This window comes from Drosophila gunungcola, unplaced genomic scaffold (assembly GCF_025200985.1).
Source record: "Drosophila gunungcola strain Sukarami unplaced genomic scaffold, Dgunungcola_SK_2 000074F, whole genome shotgun sequence".
Taxonomy (NCBI): Eukaryota; Metazoa; Arthropoda; class Insecta; order Diptera; family Drosophilidae; genus Drosophila; species Drosophila gunungcola.
This window is the reverse complement of record NW_026453237.1, coordinates 225,229-245,764: the sequence shown is the minus strand read 5'-3', so window position 1 is coordinate 245,764 and position 20,536 is coordinate 225,229. Positions and strand designations below refer to the sequence as shown.

General features: G+C 45.2%; 3 protein-coding genes across 4 annotated transcripts in view; 1 reads left to right on the top strand and 2 right to left on the bottom strand.

Annotated features, from left to right (window-relative positions):
* LOC128264553 (uncharacterized) overlaps window positions 1-20,536 on the bottom strand; it is a 230,872-nt gene that overhangs the window by 42,198 nt on the left and 168,138 nt on the right.
* LOC128264560 (mitochondrial potassium channel ATP-binding subunit) lies at window positions 384-4,921 on the bottom strand. The gene is made up of 5 exons (XM_053000112.1): window positions 4,717-4,921; window positions 4,177-4,552; window positions 2,396-3,412; window positions 1,203-1,808; window positions 384-730 (listed from the first exon to the last, which is right to left on the bottom strand). Exons 1-5 carry the CDS (start codon window positions 4,764-4,766, stop codon window positions 545-547), a joined length of 2,235 nt encoding a protein of 744 aa, XP_052856072.1. The 5' UTR covers window positions 4,767-4,921; the 3' UTR covers window positions 384-544.
* Window positions 5,579-20,344, top strand: LOC128264555 (uncharacterized). Of its 2 annotated transcripts, XM_053000095.1 has the most exons (12): window positions 5,579-5,784; window positions 7,075-10,398; window positions 11,658-11,966; window positions 13,455-13,908; window positions 14,438-15,192; window positions 15,264-15,528; window positions 15,589-15,738; window positions 15,803-16,330; window positions 16,859-17,212; window positions 18,889-19,070; window positions 19,178-19,725; window positions 20,125-20,344. In XM_053000095.1, exons 2-12 carry the CDS (start codon window positions 7,082-7,084, stop codon window positions 20,205-20,207), a joined length of 6,945 nt encoding a protein of 2,314 aa, XP_052856055.1. In that variant the 5' UTR covers window positions 5,579-5,784; window positions 7,075-7,081; the 3' UTR covers window positions 20,208-20,344. The 2 variants fall into 2 exon arrangements, with proteins under 2 accessions (XP_052856055.1, XP_052856056.1); XM_053000096.1 differs by lacking the exon at window positions 11,658-11,966 and having other exon boundaries at window positions 5,580-5,784.

Sequence of the window (20,536 nt, the reverse complement as noted above, 5' to 3'; positions counted from 1 at the left end):
AATTTGTTGTAAATTTTAACGTAAAAAGTTTAAGTTTGAGTAACAATATTTGTTTATGCAGAGTGACCATATTCGGAAAACGAAAAAATAGGTTTTTATGGTCGGGCAGTGCGGTCGTTTTAATCATATGATTTAAAATAATTTAACGGAAGAATTTTTAGTTTCTGATCAAAATTAAACAAATAAATAAAAAAGAATGCTAAATTTGGTTTTAAATCTCAAATCTGCCTTATTTTCTTGATAAGTTTTACATATGTATATATATACATATATATAATTTCCGTAATTGATTTAAATCGGTGTAACATTTCTAATTAATATTAATTTAGACATAATCTATGAAATCCGGTGAATGCCTTGTTATTGACAATGAAATACATTCGTTTTGTAACAAAAACAATACTGTCTTCAGCGTTTATTTTATTGTATACTTATCGTTAGCGTCTCTCACCATTGTTTTTTGGTCAGTTGGAAATAAAAAAGTGAAAACAAAACATTCTAATAATTTAAGTTTACAGGGAATAATCAATTTGCCTACGATCTCTTAGCCCTGGGCTGTGTTCGTCCTGCCGGCGGACATGCTGCCCACTGCCGCAGTTGCCTGCTGCTCCTTGGCGGCCACCACGTCCTCCACGGCCTGCACTTGCTCCTGGATATCCCGTCGCTCCTGCTGACGTACCAGATCGAAATACAGACCCCGCTTGGCCATCAGTTCGTCGTGTTTGCCGGTCTAAGAATTATGACAAAATACAGTAAATTATTTTTAAGAAATTTGAGTTTTTTAAATTAAAATTAAAATCAAAATATAAGCCTATAAATATAATATTTTCACATAACGAAACAAATGAACATATCAAAATTTATATTCATTTTCACCTGTTATTAGTCCCTAAAAACGTAGTTCTAATCTAAAGCTGAAGAATTCGCGCTTTGAAATGTAAAGCTATGTATCCTTTGTTGTGTTATTAATCATATCTCATAGCTCCAAATTTATTTTTTATATGTAAATTCAAACACACTATCTTAAAGGCTTGAAAATTTATAATTTCTTAGTTCTTTCAAGATTTAAAACTTGGCCTTGTGAAAGTCTATTGCTTAGTAGCTTATAAGCTATAATAAGAAGTTCTTGATATGCAAGATAAATCAAATATATCATACGAGTTACAAAAATATCAATATTTTATTAAGGATTGCCAACTCACCTCTACTACGCGTCCCTGGTCAAGGACGACGATGAGGTCAGCGTTTCGTATCGTGGACAGCCGATGAGCAATCACCAGGGTGGTTCGATTCTGCACCGCTGTGTCCAGTGCCTTCTGCACCTCCGCCTCGCTGGTGGCGTCCAAGGCACTGGTCGCCTCGTCCAGGATGAGGATGCGCGGGTTCTTCAACAGGGCCCGGGCAATGGCGATGCGTTGCCGCTGGCCACCGCTCAACTGGGTGCCCCTTTCGCCCACATGCGTCGCATATCCATCTGGCAGGGCTGTGACAAAGTCATGCGATTGCGATAGTCGCGAGGCCGCAAACACATCCTCCTCGCCCGCATCCGGTTTGCCATATCGGATATTCTCCAATATCGATGTGCCGAACAGCACCGGCTGCTGTTCGATGAAACCGAGGACATTGGCTCGCAGCCAGTAGGGCGAGATGTCCGACAGCTTGTAGCCATCCAACTTGATATTGCCCGCCGATGGTTCGTAGAAGCGTTCCACCAGCGACGCTATCGTTGACTTGCCCGATCCACTGGCTCCCACCAGGGCCACCGTTTGGCCCGGGCGGAGCGTCAGGCTGAAGTCCTTGAGCACCACCTAAGGGAAAATTAAGAAATGGTAAGTATCAGTAGGAATATTGCTAAGTATAATTTAATTTCTGTATGTTTAATGTGTAAAACTCTATAACAGTTAGTAAAATAGAAAAGGAATATTGTTAAATATAGAAATTAAATTTTCTATACGTTTAATGCATAAAAGTCTATAACAATTAGTAAAATAGAAAAGGAATATTGTTAAATATAATTTAATTTCTATACGTTTAATGCATAAAAGTCTATAACAGTTAGTAAAATAGAAAAAGGAATATTGTTAAATATAATTTAATTTCTTTACGTTTAATGCATAAAAGTCTATAACAGTTAGTAAAATAGGAAAGGAAATGACTTTTTCTATAACTCTGGTGCTAATCTTTATACTAACTGTCTGCAAATAAATAGCTATAAATGTTTGCGGTTATTATAAAATTGTTATCTCTTTGCGGCAGCGATACGAAGTTGATCAATATTATATAAAAATTATACCAAATATTAAACCAAAGTTGTTCTAACAGGGGGACAAAATAGTCTTGCAATTATACTTTTGAAGAAAAGGGTATAATAAGGATCATCTCTAAGATAACTTACATGATCGGGCCGCATGGGATATGCGAAGGAGACGTTCTCAAAGCGTATTTCGCCGTGCAGACGCTCCTGCGGTATGACATAGCCGCGCAGCAGCTCCACCTGCGGCTGCAGCGAGAGGAATTCGAACACCCGACTGCCAGCCGTCATGCCCCGGATCATGGTGCCCAGCAGGATGGATCCCTGGGCCAGGGATCGCTGCACACCCTGCGAGGCAACCAGGAAGGCCATCAGGGCACCCGGCGACAGGCTTTCCGTGGACATGAGGTGACCGCCCATGAACAGCGTGGATAGGACTAGTGTGTTGAGGAAGAAATTGGTGAGGCCCTGGAAGATGGCGATCCCGTAGCCGAGTTCCTGCGCCAGACGAGCCGCCTCATTGGTCTCCGCCTCGAACAGCTGCATCTCGCGGTATTCACAGGCACTGGATCTCACCGTCCGGATGTTGGACAGTGCCTCCTCGCAAACTCCCGTCGCTCGTTCCGCTTGGGCCTGTGAACTCTTGCTGAGCGAACGCAGTTTTTTGCCCAAATACGACATGAACATCACCACACACGGCACACTGGCCAGCGCAATGGCAGCCATGTGAGGTGAAATCATGAAGAGCGATATGCTGCCACCAATCAACTGGGCAGCACTTCGCAATCCCTGGGCCACGAATTGCTTAAACGAGGTCTTGAAGTCCTGCACATCGGCTGTGAGTCGATTGACCAGCTCACCCGTTCGATTCTCATCGAAGAAGGCAATGTCCTGGACGACGATCTGCGTGAACAAATCCTGCCGCATCTTGGCCGCCATCTGCTCGCCGACACGGCTCAGCAGGTAAATGTACATGAAGGTGAAGCCCGACTGCAGCATGTACAGGCTCAGCAGATTGCCGGCCGGTTTGCTCACGTCCTTCACAAACGAGTTGTTGATCGGATCCGTCACGTACGTGTTTGCATATCTTGCCAGTGTGTTGACCAGGTCGCCCAGCAGGTTCGGGATGCGAATGTTGATGTAAGCCACTATCAGGGCGGCCTGCAGGTAAAAAGTAAAAAGGTAGTTCAATTAGTATAAGATATAAACATCCATTAGTTGTACATAATATCATTTAGTATAATTTAAATACTTTGATAATTGCTCAAATTTAACTAAATTATTATTCTACAAAACTATATTTTAATCAGTCTTTTTGCTAAATTTTAATAAAAATATTTTTTAACTGAATAGATTAATATACTGTTTTAAAATATGCCAGCAAGTTAAAAGCAAAATCAGACATTACATTTATATACAATTACCGCCTTTAGCATTTAAAGTGTATATCTTATTTTTAGCTTGACTATCACTATCTTCTTTGTGTTTTTAGGCCTCTGGGCTTTTTTGACTGAACTTGGGAAGTTTGCCAAGGATTTTCATTCAGTTCCTTAACTTGTGCATCTGTTGACAGACACTATCCGACGGGCTTTGGGGGTTATTTGAGTTACAATCTTCTTTTGACTATTTCGACTTGTATAGCACTATTTCGACTTGTTGATCTAAGATTGTTTTCCTCTGGAAGAGTACTATTATATACATATGTATAAGCTTGTTTAATTGACTGACACTATTGGTTTAAAAAGTCCCTGAATATCTAGTGTGTTGCAAGTTAGTTTAGGATATTGTTTCTCTGCGGTTTCTTAACTTGTATTTCTTTCGGCCGACACTATCCAAAGGGTTTGGTTCCTATTCCTCGATCACAACCCAATGTCCACCAGTTGCTCTCCTGGCGAACACTACTTCCTACTGGTTTTTCCACTCACGCAAATGGCCCCGATGAGCTCCCAGAGATGCGGCTCCAGGTAGGCCCACAATCGTTGCCAGTCGAATCGCTGCTCGTCCGCTGGGTCCTCCTCCTCCTCCTTACGAATGGCCAGTCGGCTGCCCTCGCAGTGGACGATCCCGCCGTGCCCCGCCCACCAGGAGCGGGCGCCCAGGCCGAGCGATAGACTGCCGCCGCCCCACAGAAGTAGGCGTGTCGTGTGCAGCAGACGGCTGGCGTTTGTGGGCGGAAGCGCGGGTGCGGGCGGACAAGGTGGTGCTCCTTTGGCGTTCGTGCCGCGCAGATGTTGTCGCATCAGGCGGGCGGCATTCTGGAGGCGTGGCAGTGGCTGCTGTGAGGGCTGCAGCAGGTGGCGGCTGGCGAGAAAGGGCGGTTAAAATCAAGTTGCTGAATTGATGACATAACCGGAGTGAGGGCAAAGAGGGGAGGGGGCTAAGGTTTCATGGCCAGGTGTTGGTGGTGGTGCTGCTGTTCCTGGTGGATCCACCATTCCTGAGCCACGATTACACCGCCTGCCTACCTGAGCAAATCGCTGCTGCGGCCGCAATTGGACACGAGTAGGCGCAGCATCTCTTCTCGTCTCGCGTGGCTTGCAAATATCAACAAAATACGCAAGCGCTAAGGCATCAGTGTTATTGTTGTTGTTTGCTGTTCTGTAGCTGCTGCTGTGTGTGTTGTTGTTGTTGCCACTGGTGGTGGGACGCCAACGATAGAAACTTACGCATGTGTTCAGCGATAGGCAGTTGCAGAATTATCGAATAATTAAGAGGGATCCCCTTTTAAAACCGATTTTTGATTGCCTTCAATGTTTTAAAATTTAATTAAACCAAATTAAATTGAGCGGGCTCAGCATGAGTCATTTCTAAGATTTTAAAACGGAAATCAAGGGGGAATTTGTTTTAATTAAGTGCATACAAAAATTGTAAGCAATTTAAAATATGTTACATGTTGAGGTACTGGCAGTGTGTAGGTGTATATATTAAATAAGGCTGTTAAATGACTCAAACTAGTCATTTTTCTTGAAAAGTAAAAAAAAAAAAAATCCGTCAATAAATGAGGCCAACGGTGTAGTGTCATAGCCCCATGAAAAAAAAATCACATTTCGTTAAAAACAATTATGCCAACTGTGATGCGATGAGACGAAAGCCAAGGTGTCGCCACGAATCCTGCAATTGAAAATTTTTGAAATAAAACTTCTAGTGATTACGGTTCTAAAAATAAATGATCATATACAATTTTTGTTTTTTGTGTTATATTTAAATTATAACTACGCAATAATTATTAAAAATAATTATAGCTCCAATTTAAATATATTAATTTTTTTAGATTAAACTATTGTTTTTCGCCCATCTTTAATCTGCCCACAGTCTGGCCACCCTGTCTGACAGTCCGCTTGCCAGTCTGGCAACGCCACGAAAGTCGAGTTGGCATTTGGGAGATTTTGCTGCGTTCGGATCGAAAAAGTTCCATAGTTAACTATTTAAAACCCGAAGACGACTGCTTTAGCAATTAGCAAACAAGTAAATGTATTGTTTAGTCAACTGCCAGAGAACAGTACTACGTGCGTGTAAATAAGCAAGCGATTTGTGTAAGTCACTGTGCAGAGTAAGCTAATTAGAAGGCGAAGAGAAAAAGGAAAGGGACATCGACACTTGTGCCCGCTGTGTGTGTGTATGTTTACCTGCAGAGCGGCTCTCTCGTAAATTTGAGTGTGGTTTTATTTTTATAAGAAATTGACAAAGCCAACTGCCAAGTGTTTTGGTTTTTTATTTGATGGGATGGTCAGTAAAAATAATTGTGTGGTCAGTTTTGCAGAAACACCGGATTCGCATTGCAACCCTGCGTATGGTTCTTTTTTGCCGAGAGAGAAGCTCTCTCTTCCTATCCCAACCACTGCTCCAATTTTTCATCGCTCCCCAGAGAGTGTTTTCACTTTTGACTTACGGAACAAAAAAAAAAGAAAAATGTAATAATTTAAAATAAGCAAGAAATATGCAAAAGTCAGTCCTCGAAAATCAAGTGCAAATATTATAATCAGTGGCGTAGAGAAGAGTACAAAATGCAGCAGAGAAAACCTTCTGCGTCAAGAGAACGAAAACAACAACAGTAAAAGAGAGCTAAACGGTGGTAACAAAACGAAGAAGAAGAAGATTAAGAGTGGGGGCAATATATGGCAAACGTCCACGTAAACTTTTAACTTTTGCTTTTCGCTTATTGCAGCACTATAAACCTATACTATATTCGATACTGTTCCAAATTCATTTGCGTATTTGCCATTGCACTTGCCAACTGGAATTGGTGAAAAATCAGGGAAAACGGGTAATTTTCCTTCAAAACAGGTTTCGTTCATTGAACCGCTCCACAAATCTAACAACCCCACCACCTACACACTCCCCCGAAAACTCCTTTTAACACCTACATACATACATATAACCCTGTTATGGGTTAAATATCTAAAAAGAATTTCTTGAAACTTACAAACGAAGGACTTTTAAATGACAACTAGTTTTCTTGGTTATCTAAAAAACTACATAGGAGTTAGGTAAAATTAAGATCATGCCATTATTTTATTTTTATTGGGAGATAAGATAAATCTGGCTGAATTCATGTTTCATACTTAAAAATATGAACCATTATTATCCTTTAAACTCAGAAGAAAATTCTAAGAAATAATTGCAATAAACTCGCAATCTTATAAATATAAAGATTTGCAAATATTTATTTGTGTAAACAAAGGGGATATATGTACATATATGCAGGTTTTTTAAAGCTTATTAATGATATTATATTTAAGTTGAGTAGGCTTTTAGATTTCAATTAATATTTTACATTCCTTGCTTAATAAAGTTTATTATATGTTTTGTTCCTATTTTTATAGCTCCAACATGTTGCAAAATAATGCGCCCTGGCTGCCACCGCATCAGCAGCAGCAGCAGCAGCAACAGGCGCCGCAGCAGCATCCACCTCCCCAGCAGCAACATGCAGCGCCCCAACAGCAGCAACCTCATCCTGCCCAGCAGCAGCCGCAGCAGCCGCAGCAGCTCTATGCCAGCCAAATGTTTCAGCAACAGCAGCCAAATTACTGGCCGGAGGATCAGCAGCAGCAGCAGCAGCAGCAAACGCTGAACTACAATAACTACTTTGGGGGACAGCAGCAGCAACAGCCGGTGCAGCAGCAACACCCTTTGCAGCAGCAGCAGCAACAACTGCACCCGCAGCAGCAACAGCAACATCAACAGCCTACGCAGCAGCAACATGCAATGCAGCAGCAACTGTATTATCCCACTCACCAGCAGCCCCAAGTCCCGGCTCCAGCGGAACCCGCTCTGGACTCGTTTGACAACAATAATAGCGGAGGAGGAGGCGGTGGCCGGACCGATGGCTGGGGTGATTGGGACGACTGGAACGACAACAGCAACAATAATAGCGTCAGCAACATCAGCAACAGCAACGAGGCCTTGTTGGAGCCATCGGGACAACTGCTGGGGGATTCCTTCAACGTGCCGTCCTCACCAGGCAGTTGGCAAGTTTTTGCCACCGGTAATAATGTCAATAACAACGTGGAACTGCCGCCACCATCGGATCAGCAGGCACCACCACCACCATTGCAGCAGCAATCGACACCATTGTTGCAGCACCACCAGCAGCAGCAGCAGCCGCAACCGCTGCCGGAGCTTGGGCAGGAACCCGAACTGGATGCCATTGTGCCTCCTCAAGCGTTCCAAAACCAGCCAGCAGCTGCGTTTGCTGCACCATTGCCTGCTGTGGAATCATCACTATTTGCTGCAGCAGCTCCTACAGCGCATCTCGCAGGGATAGGAGGACCATCAGCACCCTTGGTTCCTTTGGGAGTACCACCAGCATCAGCAGCAGTAGCCTTGGTTCCCGTGGGAGCGCCACCACCAGCAACAAGCATTGCACCACCAGCTGCACTGCCGCCCAGCTTGACTCCAGCGGCTGGCAATCCATTCAAACGCTCCACGGGTCTCAGCAAGCGGGTTAACATAATGGCCAATCCGGCAGGAGGAGCTCCTTCGCCTCCGGCACCCGCTGTAATGGCTCCTGTGGCTCCTGTGGCACCTGTGGCACCTGTAGCACTTGTAGCACCAATTGCACCACCAGCGGAGCAGCTATTTGGTGTGCCAGCTGAAGCTCATGGAGATGCTTTCAATTTACTAGCGTCACCACCTGTTGAGGCTTCATTTGGAGCTCCACTGGGTGTACCCACTCATTCTGCACACATTCCTGGTCCAGCCGCATCGCTCTATGCATCACCACCATCGGTGCCAAGCCTTCAACAGCCAGTCGTCCAGACCGTGGAACCGGACAACCAGGAGGTGCTGTCCGCTCCGAATGACGAGCGGGCCCAGTATTTGCAGACGAGTCACCTGTCCGAGCAGCTGGGCGAAGGTGAAGCGGATCAGGATGCGGGTCTGCTGCCGCCACCGGGCCTATCGCGTCTGGTTTTGGGTCAACCGGAGTTGGACTCGCAGCAGCAGCGCCTGGTCACCGGAGCCACGGAGCAGCCACCGTTGAATGTGGCACAGGCGGCTGCCCTGCACATGCAGGAGCGTCAGGCGGATGGCGAGGACACCTCCGATGGCGAGCAGCAAGTGCGAAATATACAGACGCCACCGCGTCGCGTGGTCACGGGCGTGGAGACCAGCGCTCCTGTCTCGCTATCCTTGCGAGAACAGCGCGAGGTGGTCCTCGATGGCGAGAATCTGGAGGATCGGGAAGCTATTCCGCCACCAGCTCAGGTCTTTACCCAAATTCCCCCAACATCAGTAGCATACAATATGCATCACAATGCTCTGTCCGATGAGCCGGAGCAGCTACATCACAATAATCCGCCACAGGCACCGGCTCCATTGAATCAACCGCAGCCACTGTCGCATCAGCAGCAGCAGCAGCAGCAGCAACAACAACAGCAGCAGCAACAGCAGCAAACACTGTTGCAGCAGCAACACCCAACTCAGCTGGAGAAGAAGCGTGTGTCGGCGGCAGGACGTCGGAACAATGCCTCGCTAGATTTAGAATCCGAGGATGAATCGGATGAGTTCCTGCAGAGCGAACGGGAGCGGGATCGGGAACGTGAGCGTGAGCGTGAGCGCCGGGATCAGATGGAGGAGAGGCGTGGTCGCGGGCGCAGCCATGGTCATTACACATACGATGGCGAAACGGAGGACTCGGTACGCGGCGCTGCCCACCACGATACCAAATCCATGAGGGAAACGCATCACAGGCGCAATCAGGAGACCACCCGTTCGCGTCGCCACCAGGAACCGGAGACGGAGCGGGAAAGGGAGCGCGATAGGGAGCGTGAGAGGGACAGGGATCGTGAGCGGGCCTGGCGACGACGATCCAACAAGTATCACAGTGGTGGCGAGGATCAGGAGCGTTCCTATGACCACTCGCGTCGCTACAACAATAGCAACTACGACGGCGAATCGGATAATCCGGAGATTAATCACCTGGGCGAAGGGGAGCTGGACGGTAGTGTTGGCGGTGGCCCAGTTGGAACCGGAGGTAATGGCGGTCGGAGCAGTAAAGTTGATCGCCAGCGACGCAGTGCCGCCGAAGAGGAGTTCGACGACTACGAACGTGAACGCGATCGCAATCGCAAGTACTCCAGACGTTCCACCAAGCAGCAGTCGCAATCATCGGCCGACAAATCCCGCTCCTCCGGCGGACGACGAAGCTACGAGAATCAGGGACGCAGTGGCCGCACGGAAGATGGCCGCCGACGGAACTTGGACTACTACGAGGAGTACCGACGCAAGAGCTCTCGCAACAGCGATCTCGAGAAGGATCGGGTCAATGGAGGAAACACAAGTGGCGGTGGCGGTGGCGGCGGCGGCGGCGGCGGAGGAGCCGGTGGTTCCGGTTCTGGCAAGCGTCGCAACTACGATCAATATGCGGTTTCCGGTGCCTACGATCCGTACGGAATGTACGAGCAAATGTCACGGAATCCACACGCCTATGCCGATATGTATGCCAAGTTCTACGGCCAGATGATCAATTCGATGACGGCTGCTGTTTCGGCGGCAGCATCGAAATCCGGAGTTCCGGGTGCAGCAGCGATTCCCGGACTGGTGCCCGGTTCGGTTCCGGCGGTGACCGCTGCCCAGTTGGTGGCCGCCACCAGCGGAGGCAGTGTCAGCGGGAGCAGTGAGGCCGCCCTGATCAGGGAACGAGAAAGGTTAGTTGCTCCTTGCCGAAAACCATTTGGCCTTTTTTATATATCTATGATGGTTTGCTAGGTCATCTATAGTATCCCCAAAAACTTGCAGAGATTTTAGACAAGACAACACATAAATTCATTAATAAAAGGGAATAAAGTAATTTTTCGTATCCAGCTGTGATACTATTTTATGAAGAAATATACTGTTCGTACTTTAATATATATCTCAATACTATAATAAGTGATCGTATTTCATTAATCAATTAAATTTGAGGTTTCAGCGCAGTTAGTATTTAAAATAAAGTTCTATAATGTCTAAGTTTTGCTCTAAATAAACCTATTTCCCGCCCACACGTTCAAATGTGATGTCATTTGACATCATGACTTGAGCGTGTTAAATCGGTTTTTAATGATCCATAAATTATTGTCATTAAAAAAGGAGATTAAATGAATTAGATAGCATGTTAATGCGCAAACTTCAAACTAGTGATATCTCTCTCTATGTCGTGAGGTATTTGGTTAGAAAAAATAAATATAATACTAAAAAGAAAGTGAAACATATAATATCTTGACAATCTCTGCTAGTTTTAGGATCCAAAGTTTCGGGAGATCCGAAATAGTGTTATTTTGCCAACGTTCCTTTAGTTTTGTTTAACCCTCGTTACCGCACACCTTAACCCTTAGTCTGACCCATCTTTTATCCTGCTCTTAACGTTTGTGATCTTGAAGTAGCTGCTGTTTCCTCTCTCATTTGTCTTAGCTTGCTGTGCTAACTGGAAACCAATGATTAACATAGTTTGTTTAACATTATGGGATTTACAAAAACCCTCTCCTCTTCCCCTTTTACCCACCCGCCCCCTTACAAATGTTGAGGTTGGACTTGGGCTTTAATCTTATCAATAAATAAAATTGCTAATCGTTTGTAGTTATTGATTAGAATTTGAGGTCTCGCTTGCTCTCTTGCAGTTTTCTCTTTCCCTTGCGTTGTTACCCATACATATTCCAATTGGATCCCGTTCCCCTTCATATTCCATGTTCCAATTTGATCCCCGAGAGCCGTTCGATGTGTACGTTTTTACTAATTAAAACAAAATACACAAAAAAAAAAAAAAAACCCAACCAAAAAAAATAAAACTAATGCAAATTCGTAAATAACCGCAAAACTGTTTTCGTCTCTAACCAACAAAACAACAAAATGCACAACAAAACACAAACAACAACAACAACAACATCAATTGTGCTCTTTGCCCAAAATGCCCACCTTTACATACATACAGGTATACACACGCATACATAACCCAAGCCAATGAATTCCATCGTCACCAATACAAAGAGCTGATCTACCAGCAACAACAACAACAGCAACAACAACAACAACATAGGATGGAGGATCACTTAAACTCCAGTTTTGCGGTTACAGAGGATAATGCCAGTTTTTATGGATCACGCGGAGGATCCATCTATGGCCAGTACCATCCATATACTTCGCTCTCCAGTGCGCGCTCGTTGAGTAATTTAAACGGCGATGGACGCAATTCCCGATGCGGACCGTATTACGCTGGTTCCGAATGCGGTCTCGATATCAGGTGGTCAAAAAATAGAAAAAAAAAAAAAAAAAAAAAAACTAAGAAAAGATAAACCAAGCCAAAGTTTATATATAACCTTGCAGTTATGTATTATTTAAACCCAAGTTATAGTCAAAAGTCAGAGTTATTTGAAAATGTCCCTCCTTGAAATTGTCTTCCCCAAACAGTGGCATTCAATTATCTTTACAAAGTTTCTGTTTTTTTTTTTAATCAGACAGCAATAGGCTGTGATACACAATTTTAATTAATTTTAAGATAAGATATAAACGACAATAGTTGGCAAACTTTTTATACAATTATCTGATTAAAACAATATTGTTTCCTAGTTGACCGATTCTTAATCAAATCCAAATCATGCTTCCAAAACCTTTTAAAAATCCGAGTCAGGCAATGGGCAGTAAGTTATCTTAACAAAGATGTGCTCATTTGGTCCGATTGTTTATAAACAATGTAGCTCAAAAATATAATGAAAGATACATAACCAAATGGGAACAAAAATGTCCTGATCGAAATAAAGATACATTCTGCAAGTGTATACAAAAGCTAAAACAAAATACCGAAATCAACAAATCTGCTGTCCCAGAAGAAACCAAGCCCATTCTTTCGCTTTCTTTCGTACTCTTTCTCTCTCTCTCTCTCTCTCTTTCTCTCTGTGAAGCTTTGCGCTGCCATCTAAGCAAAAACAAAAACCAAAACATCTAAAACACCTGACTTCCCCCACCCACTCTCTCCATCTCTCTCCCCTCTCTGTCGCACTTACCCTTTGCTGCTTTGGAATTTCGTTTCATGGCATTGTCCCCTTCTAGAACAGACGATCTCTCGTTTTCTGTCCCTGTCTCACAATTTACATTGGTTGGTTGGAAATTTTTTTTCTTTTTAAATATATATTAATTTAAATTGCTTCATAACACAAAAAAAACTGTATTAAATGTATGCACTTGAATTCGAATATCGATTTCTCGAAATTATAATCAGTGGATAAATAGAGATTATCCTTATCAAGTGTGTTAGTGACAGAAAGATTAAACCCAATTAAAATTTACAGCTATTTAATAAAACGTAAACAAAAGCAACTTTAAAGTAAATTTTCAATTTTTAACCATTTTTTGTCTTTCGACTTTAAATAACCAATATCGATTTTGTCAAATTTTTTAAAACGAATGAAATTGCCTTTTCGGGCTAATTAAAATCATAAAAACATTGATTTATGGTTAGAAAAAAAAAAGTTTTGGGTTTTAAAAGGTCGACATTTTTTCTAGCAAGTCGCATGCAGTGGGATCTTTTGAAATCTTCTTCGATGGTGGGTTCTTTTTCCTTCGATTCCACTGTTCCCTACCGCCTTTTCTCCGAAACCCGATCTCTGATCTCTCCAAAACTGTTAATCTTCTTTTCGATTTTGCATGAACTCGAAACTCTTTTATTTCTTTTTCTCACACTTGTCTTTTTGTCACTGTACTAATGCCATTTTTTGTTTGTGCTCCATCGCAGAGCTGCTGCCGAAGCGGCTCCTTCGACTTACGGTGGTGTGACCACCGCTGGAACGGTGATCACCACCGCGGTGGTTCGTCCGCCACGCAGACGCACTCCATTGCAGTTCAACCGGCCACATTTGGTGGCCTCGTATGCGATGAGCCTGCTGCTGAAGGTGAAGCCAAAGTACGCCGGACGTGGACGTCTGCGCAACGACGTGGAGGTGGCACCGCCACGCATCCGGGACGGAACGAGCAGCCTGCTGCGCATGTATCCGGGTCCGTTGCAGGGCCGCAAGTTGCACAAGGACAAGATCATCAGTTTCTGCAAGGAGCAGATCCGACTGGGACCCACGAGGGGCTGCACCGTGCTCTATGCCACGCAGAAGAAGCCGCAGGGCAACGTGGTCAAGTACCGTGCCTCGCATGCGCTCATGTGGCACCTACTCATCCTGCTGCTGCGTCAGAATGGGGTAAGATTGGGGGGGCAGGCGATTGGATTATATTAGATATGGGTTTGTTCTGCGGTTCTAAAGAATTTGCGGTCTAAAATACGAGTGAAGTAGGGCTTATGTAGCGTTTAAAATTATAAGAACTAAGGAATATGTTAATTTAGGTATGTTAATTCCTTATGATCTTTGCAACTTCCAATTGATTTTATTGCTGAAATTTAAAAATGAATCCCCAGTAATCGGGCTCCAATGCAAGCATTTTAATTGGATACGATTATAAATCAATTTGTTCTACGGTTCTAAGGAATTCGCGTTCCTATTTTATTAGAGTAGAGCTTATGTAGGGCTTGAAATAATGAAACTTAACAAATATGTTAGTGTGTGTATTTCGATTCATAAGTTTTAAAGAGTTTGCAATTGATTTTATTATTGAAATTTAAAATGCTAGATTGATCATATTGATTTATAAAGTTCTTAAAAATTTCCAATTGATTTTTTTTGTTGAAAATTAAAAATGTTGTTAAACGTTATTTATTTTGTATACTTACAGTACATCGCTGATACGGATGTGGGTGATCTGTTGCTGGAGAACCAGCAGGATTATCCCTACGATCCCAGCGAATACGAGGCGGAGACCGAACCAGATGTGGATGCTGAGCAGGATGTTTCTGCTGCAGCCGAAAAGCCGCAGAATTCGGATTTGGATAGCGAATCGGGTGCAGCGGGTGTTGCGGCAGAAGAGACACCTGCAGCAGATGCTGCAGCTAGCGCATCCAATGCAGCCGATGCAGGAACTGCAACGGCCAGTGGAGGAGCGGGACAGACGGCGCTGTCGGAACAGGCGGCCACGGACAAGTTCCGCAGCTATGTGCTGCGCGGCAATGTCGAGGAGGCACTCCAGTGGGCCACCGACAATGGCCTGTGGACGCACGCATTTTTCCTGGCCCTCTACGAGGATCGCTATGCACTCACGGATGTGGCCCAGAAGTTCCTCAACCGAGCGATCAAGGCCAACGATCCGCTGCAGACGCTCTACCAAATGAAGAGCTGCCACACGCCGGCGTGCGTCAGTCAGCTGAGGGACGAACAGTGGGGCGACTGGCGCTCGCATCTCTCCATTCTGGTGACGAACAAGAGTCGCCAGCCGGAATACGATCGCAGTTCGGTGGTGGCCCTTGGCGATACGCTTTTCCAGCGTGGCGACATCTATGCCGCACACTTTTGTTATCTGGTGGCCCAGGAGGAGTTCGGGCGGTACGATAGCTCGGCCACAGAGCTCACCACTCTGACCGCCAATGTGCCCAGGTGGGTTTTTTTTTCGCCCTTTAAGAGAGCATGGCTTTACTCTTCCTTCTAACCCTGATTTTCGATTGCAGACTTATACTACTGGGCTCATCGCACTACAAGAAGTTCAATGAGTTTGCCAGCAACGAGGCCATCATCATGACGGAAATCTACGAGTACGCACGGTCGCTGTTCGATCCCAAGTTCAGCATTGCCCACTTCCAGCACTACAAGTTCCTGCTGGCCACACGGATCCTCGATTACGGTCAGCACTTCCGCTGTACCAATTATCTGGAGCAAATCGCCAGGCACATCGAACTTAAGCCGGAGAGCTACGACAGTGATTTTATTCAGCGGGTAGGTTTATTTGTGATATTATTGATAACGTTTTATGACTATAAACTTTAAACTTTGAAGGTCTGTGGATTGGCCGAACGCTTGCGCTACCATGATCCCATCCTGATCAATCGTGTCTCATTTGCGAGTCCGCCGAATGCCACCAACAAGGATGCTGCAGCTCCCGAGGAAAAAGCCTGGCTGCGTCAGCTGCGTTCCCTGGCCGATGTGGTGGGTCAAATCCCACTCAATGTTCCCGTATTAGTTACTAATGCAGTAAATCCATCTTTTGCAGCAACCTCAGCAGGAGCAATTGGAGCAACTGCAACAGGAAAGGCAAATCCAGCAGGAGCAAAACGACATCGATCAGCAATTTGCCGAGGTTAATAAGCAGTTCAGAGAGCTGAACATGCAATACGAGAGCAATGTGGAGAGCACGCTGCAATCGCAGCAATTACCTTCAGTGGATCAACAGCCGCATCAACAGCAAGTTCTGCCAGAAGCGCACCAGCAGCCACCACAACAGTACTACGAGCCAGGACCACCTCAAGCGCCGGCCGAATCGGATCCTTATGGCCAGGGACAACCGACCTACTACGATCCCAATGCCACTCAGCATCAGCATCACCATCATCAATACGATCCGAATGCGACGCAGCATCAATACGATCAGCAGCCTCAGCAACCGACTTCCACTTATGGCCAAATAGAGCCCGCAACTGAGGCTTATCAAACAGGACAGCCAGCAGATCCAGCTGCTGTTCCGTCTGGCTATGGATACGACTACTGGTCGGGCACACAGCAGCCGCCTTATGGCGATGAGGTAGGTTCAGGAATCAGCCGTCCTTAAGCCCTCTGTATTCTCATTTTATGCATTTGCAATATGCCATTCATTTTTTCGCAAAGAGAGAGAGAGAAGAGTATTTAAATTGAGTTTAATTTACAATATATTTTTTACTGTAGGCTATAGCGCCACGTTTAAACTTATGTTTTGTGAAATCTTTAGCTGTTTCCTCTCATTTATGATATGCCTTTATTGTTAAAAAGAATTTAATTATCAACAAGTATAAGATATACAGAGGGTTAATTTGTTGCTTTACTTACATTTTTAGTTTATTTTAAGTTGATCAATGTATTTGATGTGTTCGTTTATTTATTATTTATTATATATTATAATTTATTTTTGTATTTTATGTAATTCTGTTTACGCCTTAAGTTTTGACCTGTTTTGAACTTGTGTTATAGCTATTAAAATAGGACTTGCCAAATTGCTAACAAGTTTCTAATCAAATTGCACACACATACACACAACATCAAATTAAATACATGCCTCTATCCAAATGGAATGCAGCCGAATGAGAATCAAGCTGCGTTTAAGGATGAGGAGGAGCAGGATGAGCAGCACATATTGCAGCAGGCACAACTGCAGCAGCACCAGCAGCAGCAACAGCAGCAACAGATGCATCAGGTTAAGCAGCAACAGGAGCAACATACTCGCAGCAATGGAGCCGTCAGCGGCAACAATCGTTTCAAATCGAATGCTCTGAAGCAGGAGAAGAGCAGCAGTGCATTGAGGAAAAGACATGAGACATCGCGGGCAGCAACAATAGCAGCGGCAGCAGCAGCAATTGCCCAGATAACACCAGCAACAGCAACAGCAACGACGACAGCGACAACATCGGCCAAGGCATTCAATTTGAATGATGTAAGTAGCTATTCCAACATAAATAAACGACATCAAGCTACCAGCAACAGCAGCAACAGTAGCAGCAGCAGCAGCAACAGCAGCAACAATCGCAACAGCAACAGAACAACAACAACAACAACAACAGCAGCAGCAGCAGCAGCAGCATCAGCAACTACAGCAGCAGTCGCAGCATCAACTGCTCTTCCTAACCAATCACTAAGTTGTAGAAAGTCTAACAGCCAAAATAGTCCTTACTTAGCTACGCCAAAAACGCTAACCACGCCCACACGTTTCATTGCCGCCAAAGCAGCCACAGTCACAGCCACGCCCACAGCGCCCACAACTTCCATAACAACATCAGTAGGTGCTCGAGGATCATCGGGATCTGGGAAGCGGGTTAACTTTAATCTACCCACGACCATTGCTGAATCGGACCAAGAATTCGAACATGAACTGGACTTTGATGATGAGGATGAGGAAAACACATTGGCCTTGGCCCAAGCCAAGCCGAAAGTACATCACTCACGGAAGCCCCACATTGTCTTCAATGGCACCTATCCCATTGATATGCCCCTCACCCAGGTGCAGAATCAAATCAAGAGCAACACCTATGACCCCGAGGCGAATGCAGATCGTGGCGACTTGCAACGCTATCGGAACTACATGCTCCACGACTACGTTATCGATGAGGATGCCGAGGGTGAGGAGCAGGCCGAAGAGGATGTGGAGGAGGACGACGAGTATGCGGACGAGGATCTATTCCCCTATGCCGTCGACGATGACGAGAGCTTTGACGATGGCAATTACTATGCCCACGAACTGCTCAACAAGTATGGCATTATACCAGGCAAAGAGGGTGCAAGAGGAGGAGGATTGGGAAGGGCTGAGAGAACAACGACTTCCGTGGAGGCGGCCACAGGTGCTGCCCAGCCGCAGCATGTGTGGTCCATGGAGGAGCTGATAGCCAATCCAGGCATACCACTTAACTACAAGAAAATGTGCTCCGAGGTGGAGCAGAGCCTCAGTCGATTCGAGAACTATCTGGACAGCAAAAAGGAGCAACAGGTGCAACCGGTAGCTGCCGTGCGCACCTTCGACATCGATGCACCCACGCGAAGAGGCCATCGAAGCAGCAGCAGCACCACATCCACAAATCCAAGCTTGACTCTTAGATCTAAGAAGAAATTGTAAACGAATTTCCCAAAAAAAAAAACAACAGATCAGTATTTACAAAGAGATTTGGGTAGAAAGAAAATGAGGAGCAAATGCATCGCTGCTTTATTTTATTTATTTTTTTGTTTTTTGTTTTTTTTGGGAGCTTTCTGTACCTGGAGCCTGTCTTAACTGTTAGCTGTTAAAAACTATAATTAGTCTTAATGTGCCCCTAAGCAATCTGTTATCACTAAGCCTTATAAACGATAATTGTAAGCAAGAGATTTTTCTTTTTTTTTGACTGCGCCAGTTGGTTAATTTTCCATGTTTCCGTTGTTCATTCGATTCGATTTAACTAATCCATAATCCATGTAACCAATCTGTTACTAACCAACCTTAACACTCTACTCTGCCTAAGAACTCTCTATGACTTATGACTAAACCGAATGCCTCTAGCAGAAGACTAATCCAATGCCATTTCTTAACTCCAACTTCAATCGCAATCCGAACAACAACAACAACAACAACAATAACAACAACAGTTGCAGCAGCAACAACAGGTGCGCCCGGCTATTTCCATGCCCAAGTCGAAGAGCTACGGAGATGAGGATGACGGAGGTGCGTCTCATCCTGGCCAGAAACCCTCGCTTGGAGGCGCCTCCTCTGAGGCTGCCGGCAAACAGCAGGCGTCGGGCAAACAGTCCAATTCCGGCGGCGATCTTGGGTGAGTCTTAGTGTCTGATAAATTCTAGATGTATTTGATACACAGAAAAATTCGAAAATATGATAAACATTTTTAAAACATATACCATTCCCTTTCCCCCCAAACAGTGCACCTGGCAATCAGAATGCGGGCTGGTTTGGCGGACTGTGGAACAAGCTGTCGCTAAAGCCGAAGAACCAAATGATCCTGCCGGATGACAAGAATCCGACCATTGTGTGGGACAAGGAGCGCAAATGCTGGACGAACACCGAGGGCAATGTCGATGAGGCGGAGAGCTTTAAGCCGCCGCCCAAGATGAGTGATCTGGGCATGGGCATGGGCATGCCGCCCGGACCAGGAATGAGCATGGGCATGGGCATGGCATCGGCATCGGCATCGACACAGCCGCCCCTAATGGCCACTAACCCATTGGGTGGCCATCAACCAGCACCGTCGATGGACCAGCCGCCCCCGTCTCAGCCGCAAATGTATGGCAGTCCCATTGATTATACGGCTGCTCCGGCGCCCGAAATGATGCCCACAGTTCCATCGCCGGCGCCACTTCCTGTCCCATCACCTGCACCGGTGGCAGCAGCGACTCCTAATCCTGCGGCCACTCCCGGAGGACCACAGCCCAAGCTGCAGTCCAACATGTTCAAGATGCAACGCAATCGCAGTGAGTAACCTACTACCAGTCTCAATTTAAAAACAGTATTAAACCTAGATTTTTAAGGCGTTTTCAAATCAGAAGAAGACCCTTTTTAGTTGATTAAAAAATAAAACAAATAACCACTTTAAATGTAGCAAACAAATCGATCAATTTGATTTGGAATGATTTTGTTTAAAATGCCTTTCTCGACAATATATTAATTCAGTCTTAGTTTGCCCGAATTGTTAAGAATAAATTGGACTTGAATTCTTTAGCAATTTTGTTTTAAATGCTAAAATCTTATCCTAAAATTAAAAAAATATAAATTTGATAATAGAATTTGTACTAACTCCGTAATGCTAGAAAAATCTATTTAGACCGCATTCAAACCATATTTATAAACATTTCAAATCGTTTACTTCGCAGCGTTGAAGAACTCCTATGTGGATGTGTTCAATCCCTCGGGGGCGCCCATGTCGGCGGCGCCGGAGAATGTTTGGCCCCCATAATGGCACCGGCAGCCGTTCCCCAGGGCGGTTACTTTGTCCCCGGAGCGGCGCCCACGCACCAGCAGTAGGGTGTCGGATTGAAGCAGCAGCGCCTGCGATCTGGAGGAGCTGGCATCTGCTTGGAGGAGGAAGGATGGGGGACAAAAAGGGCTGCCACAAATGCCAACGAGATGTGAGTTGAACGCTCGGTAGCGGATGATCGCTGATTGATGGGGTTACTCTTTCATTGCAGCAGCAGCAGCAGCATCACCACTTCGAAACTACGTAAAAAGAAACCTTTCAACCGTTGAAACGACCGACAGACCGCCCAACCGCCCGCCTGCCCACAC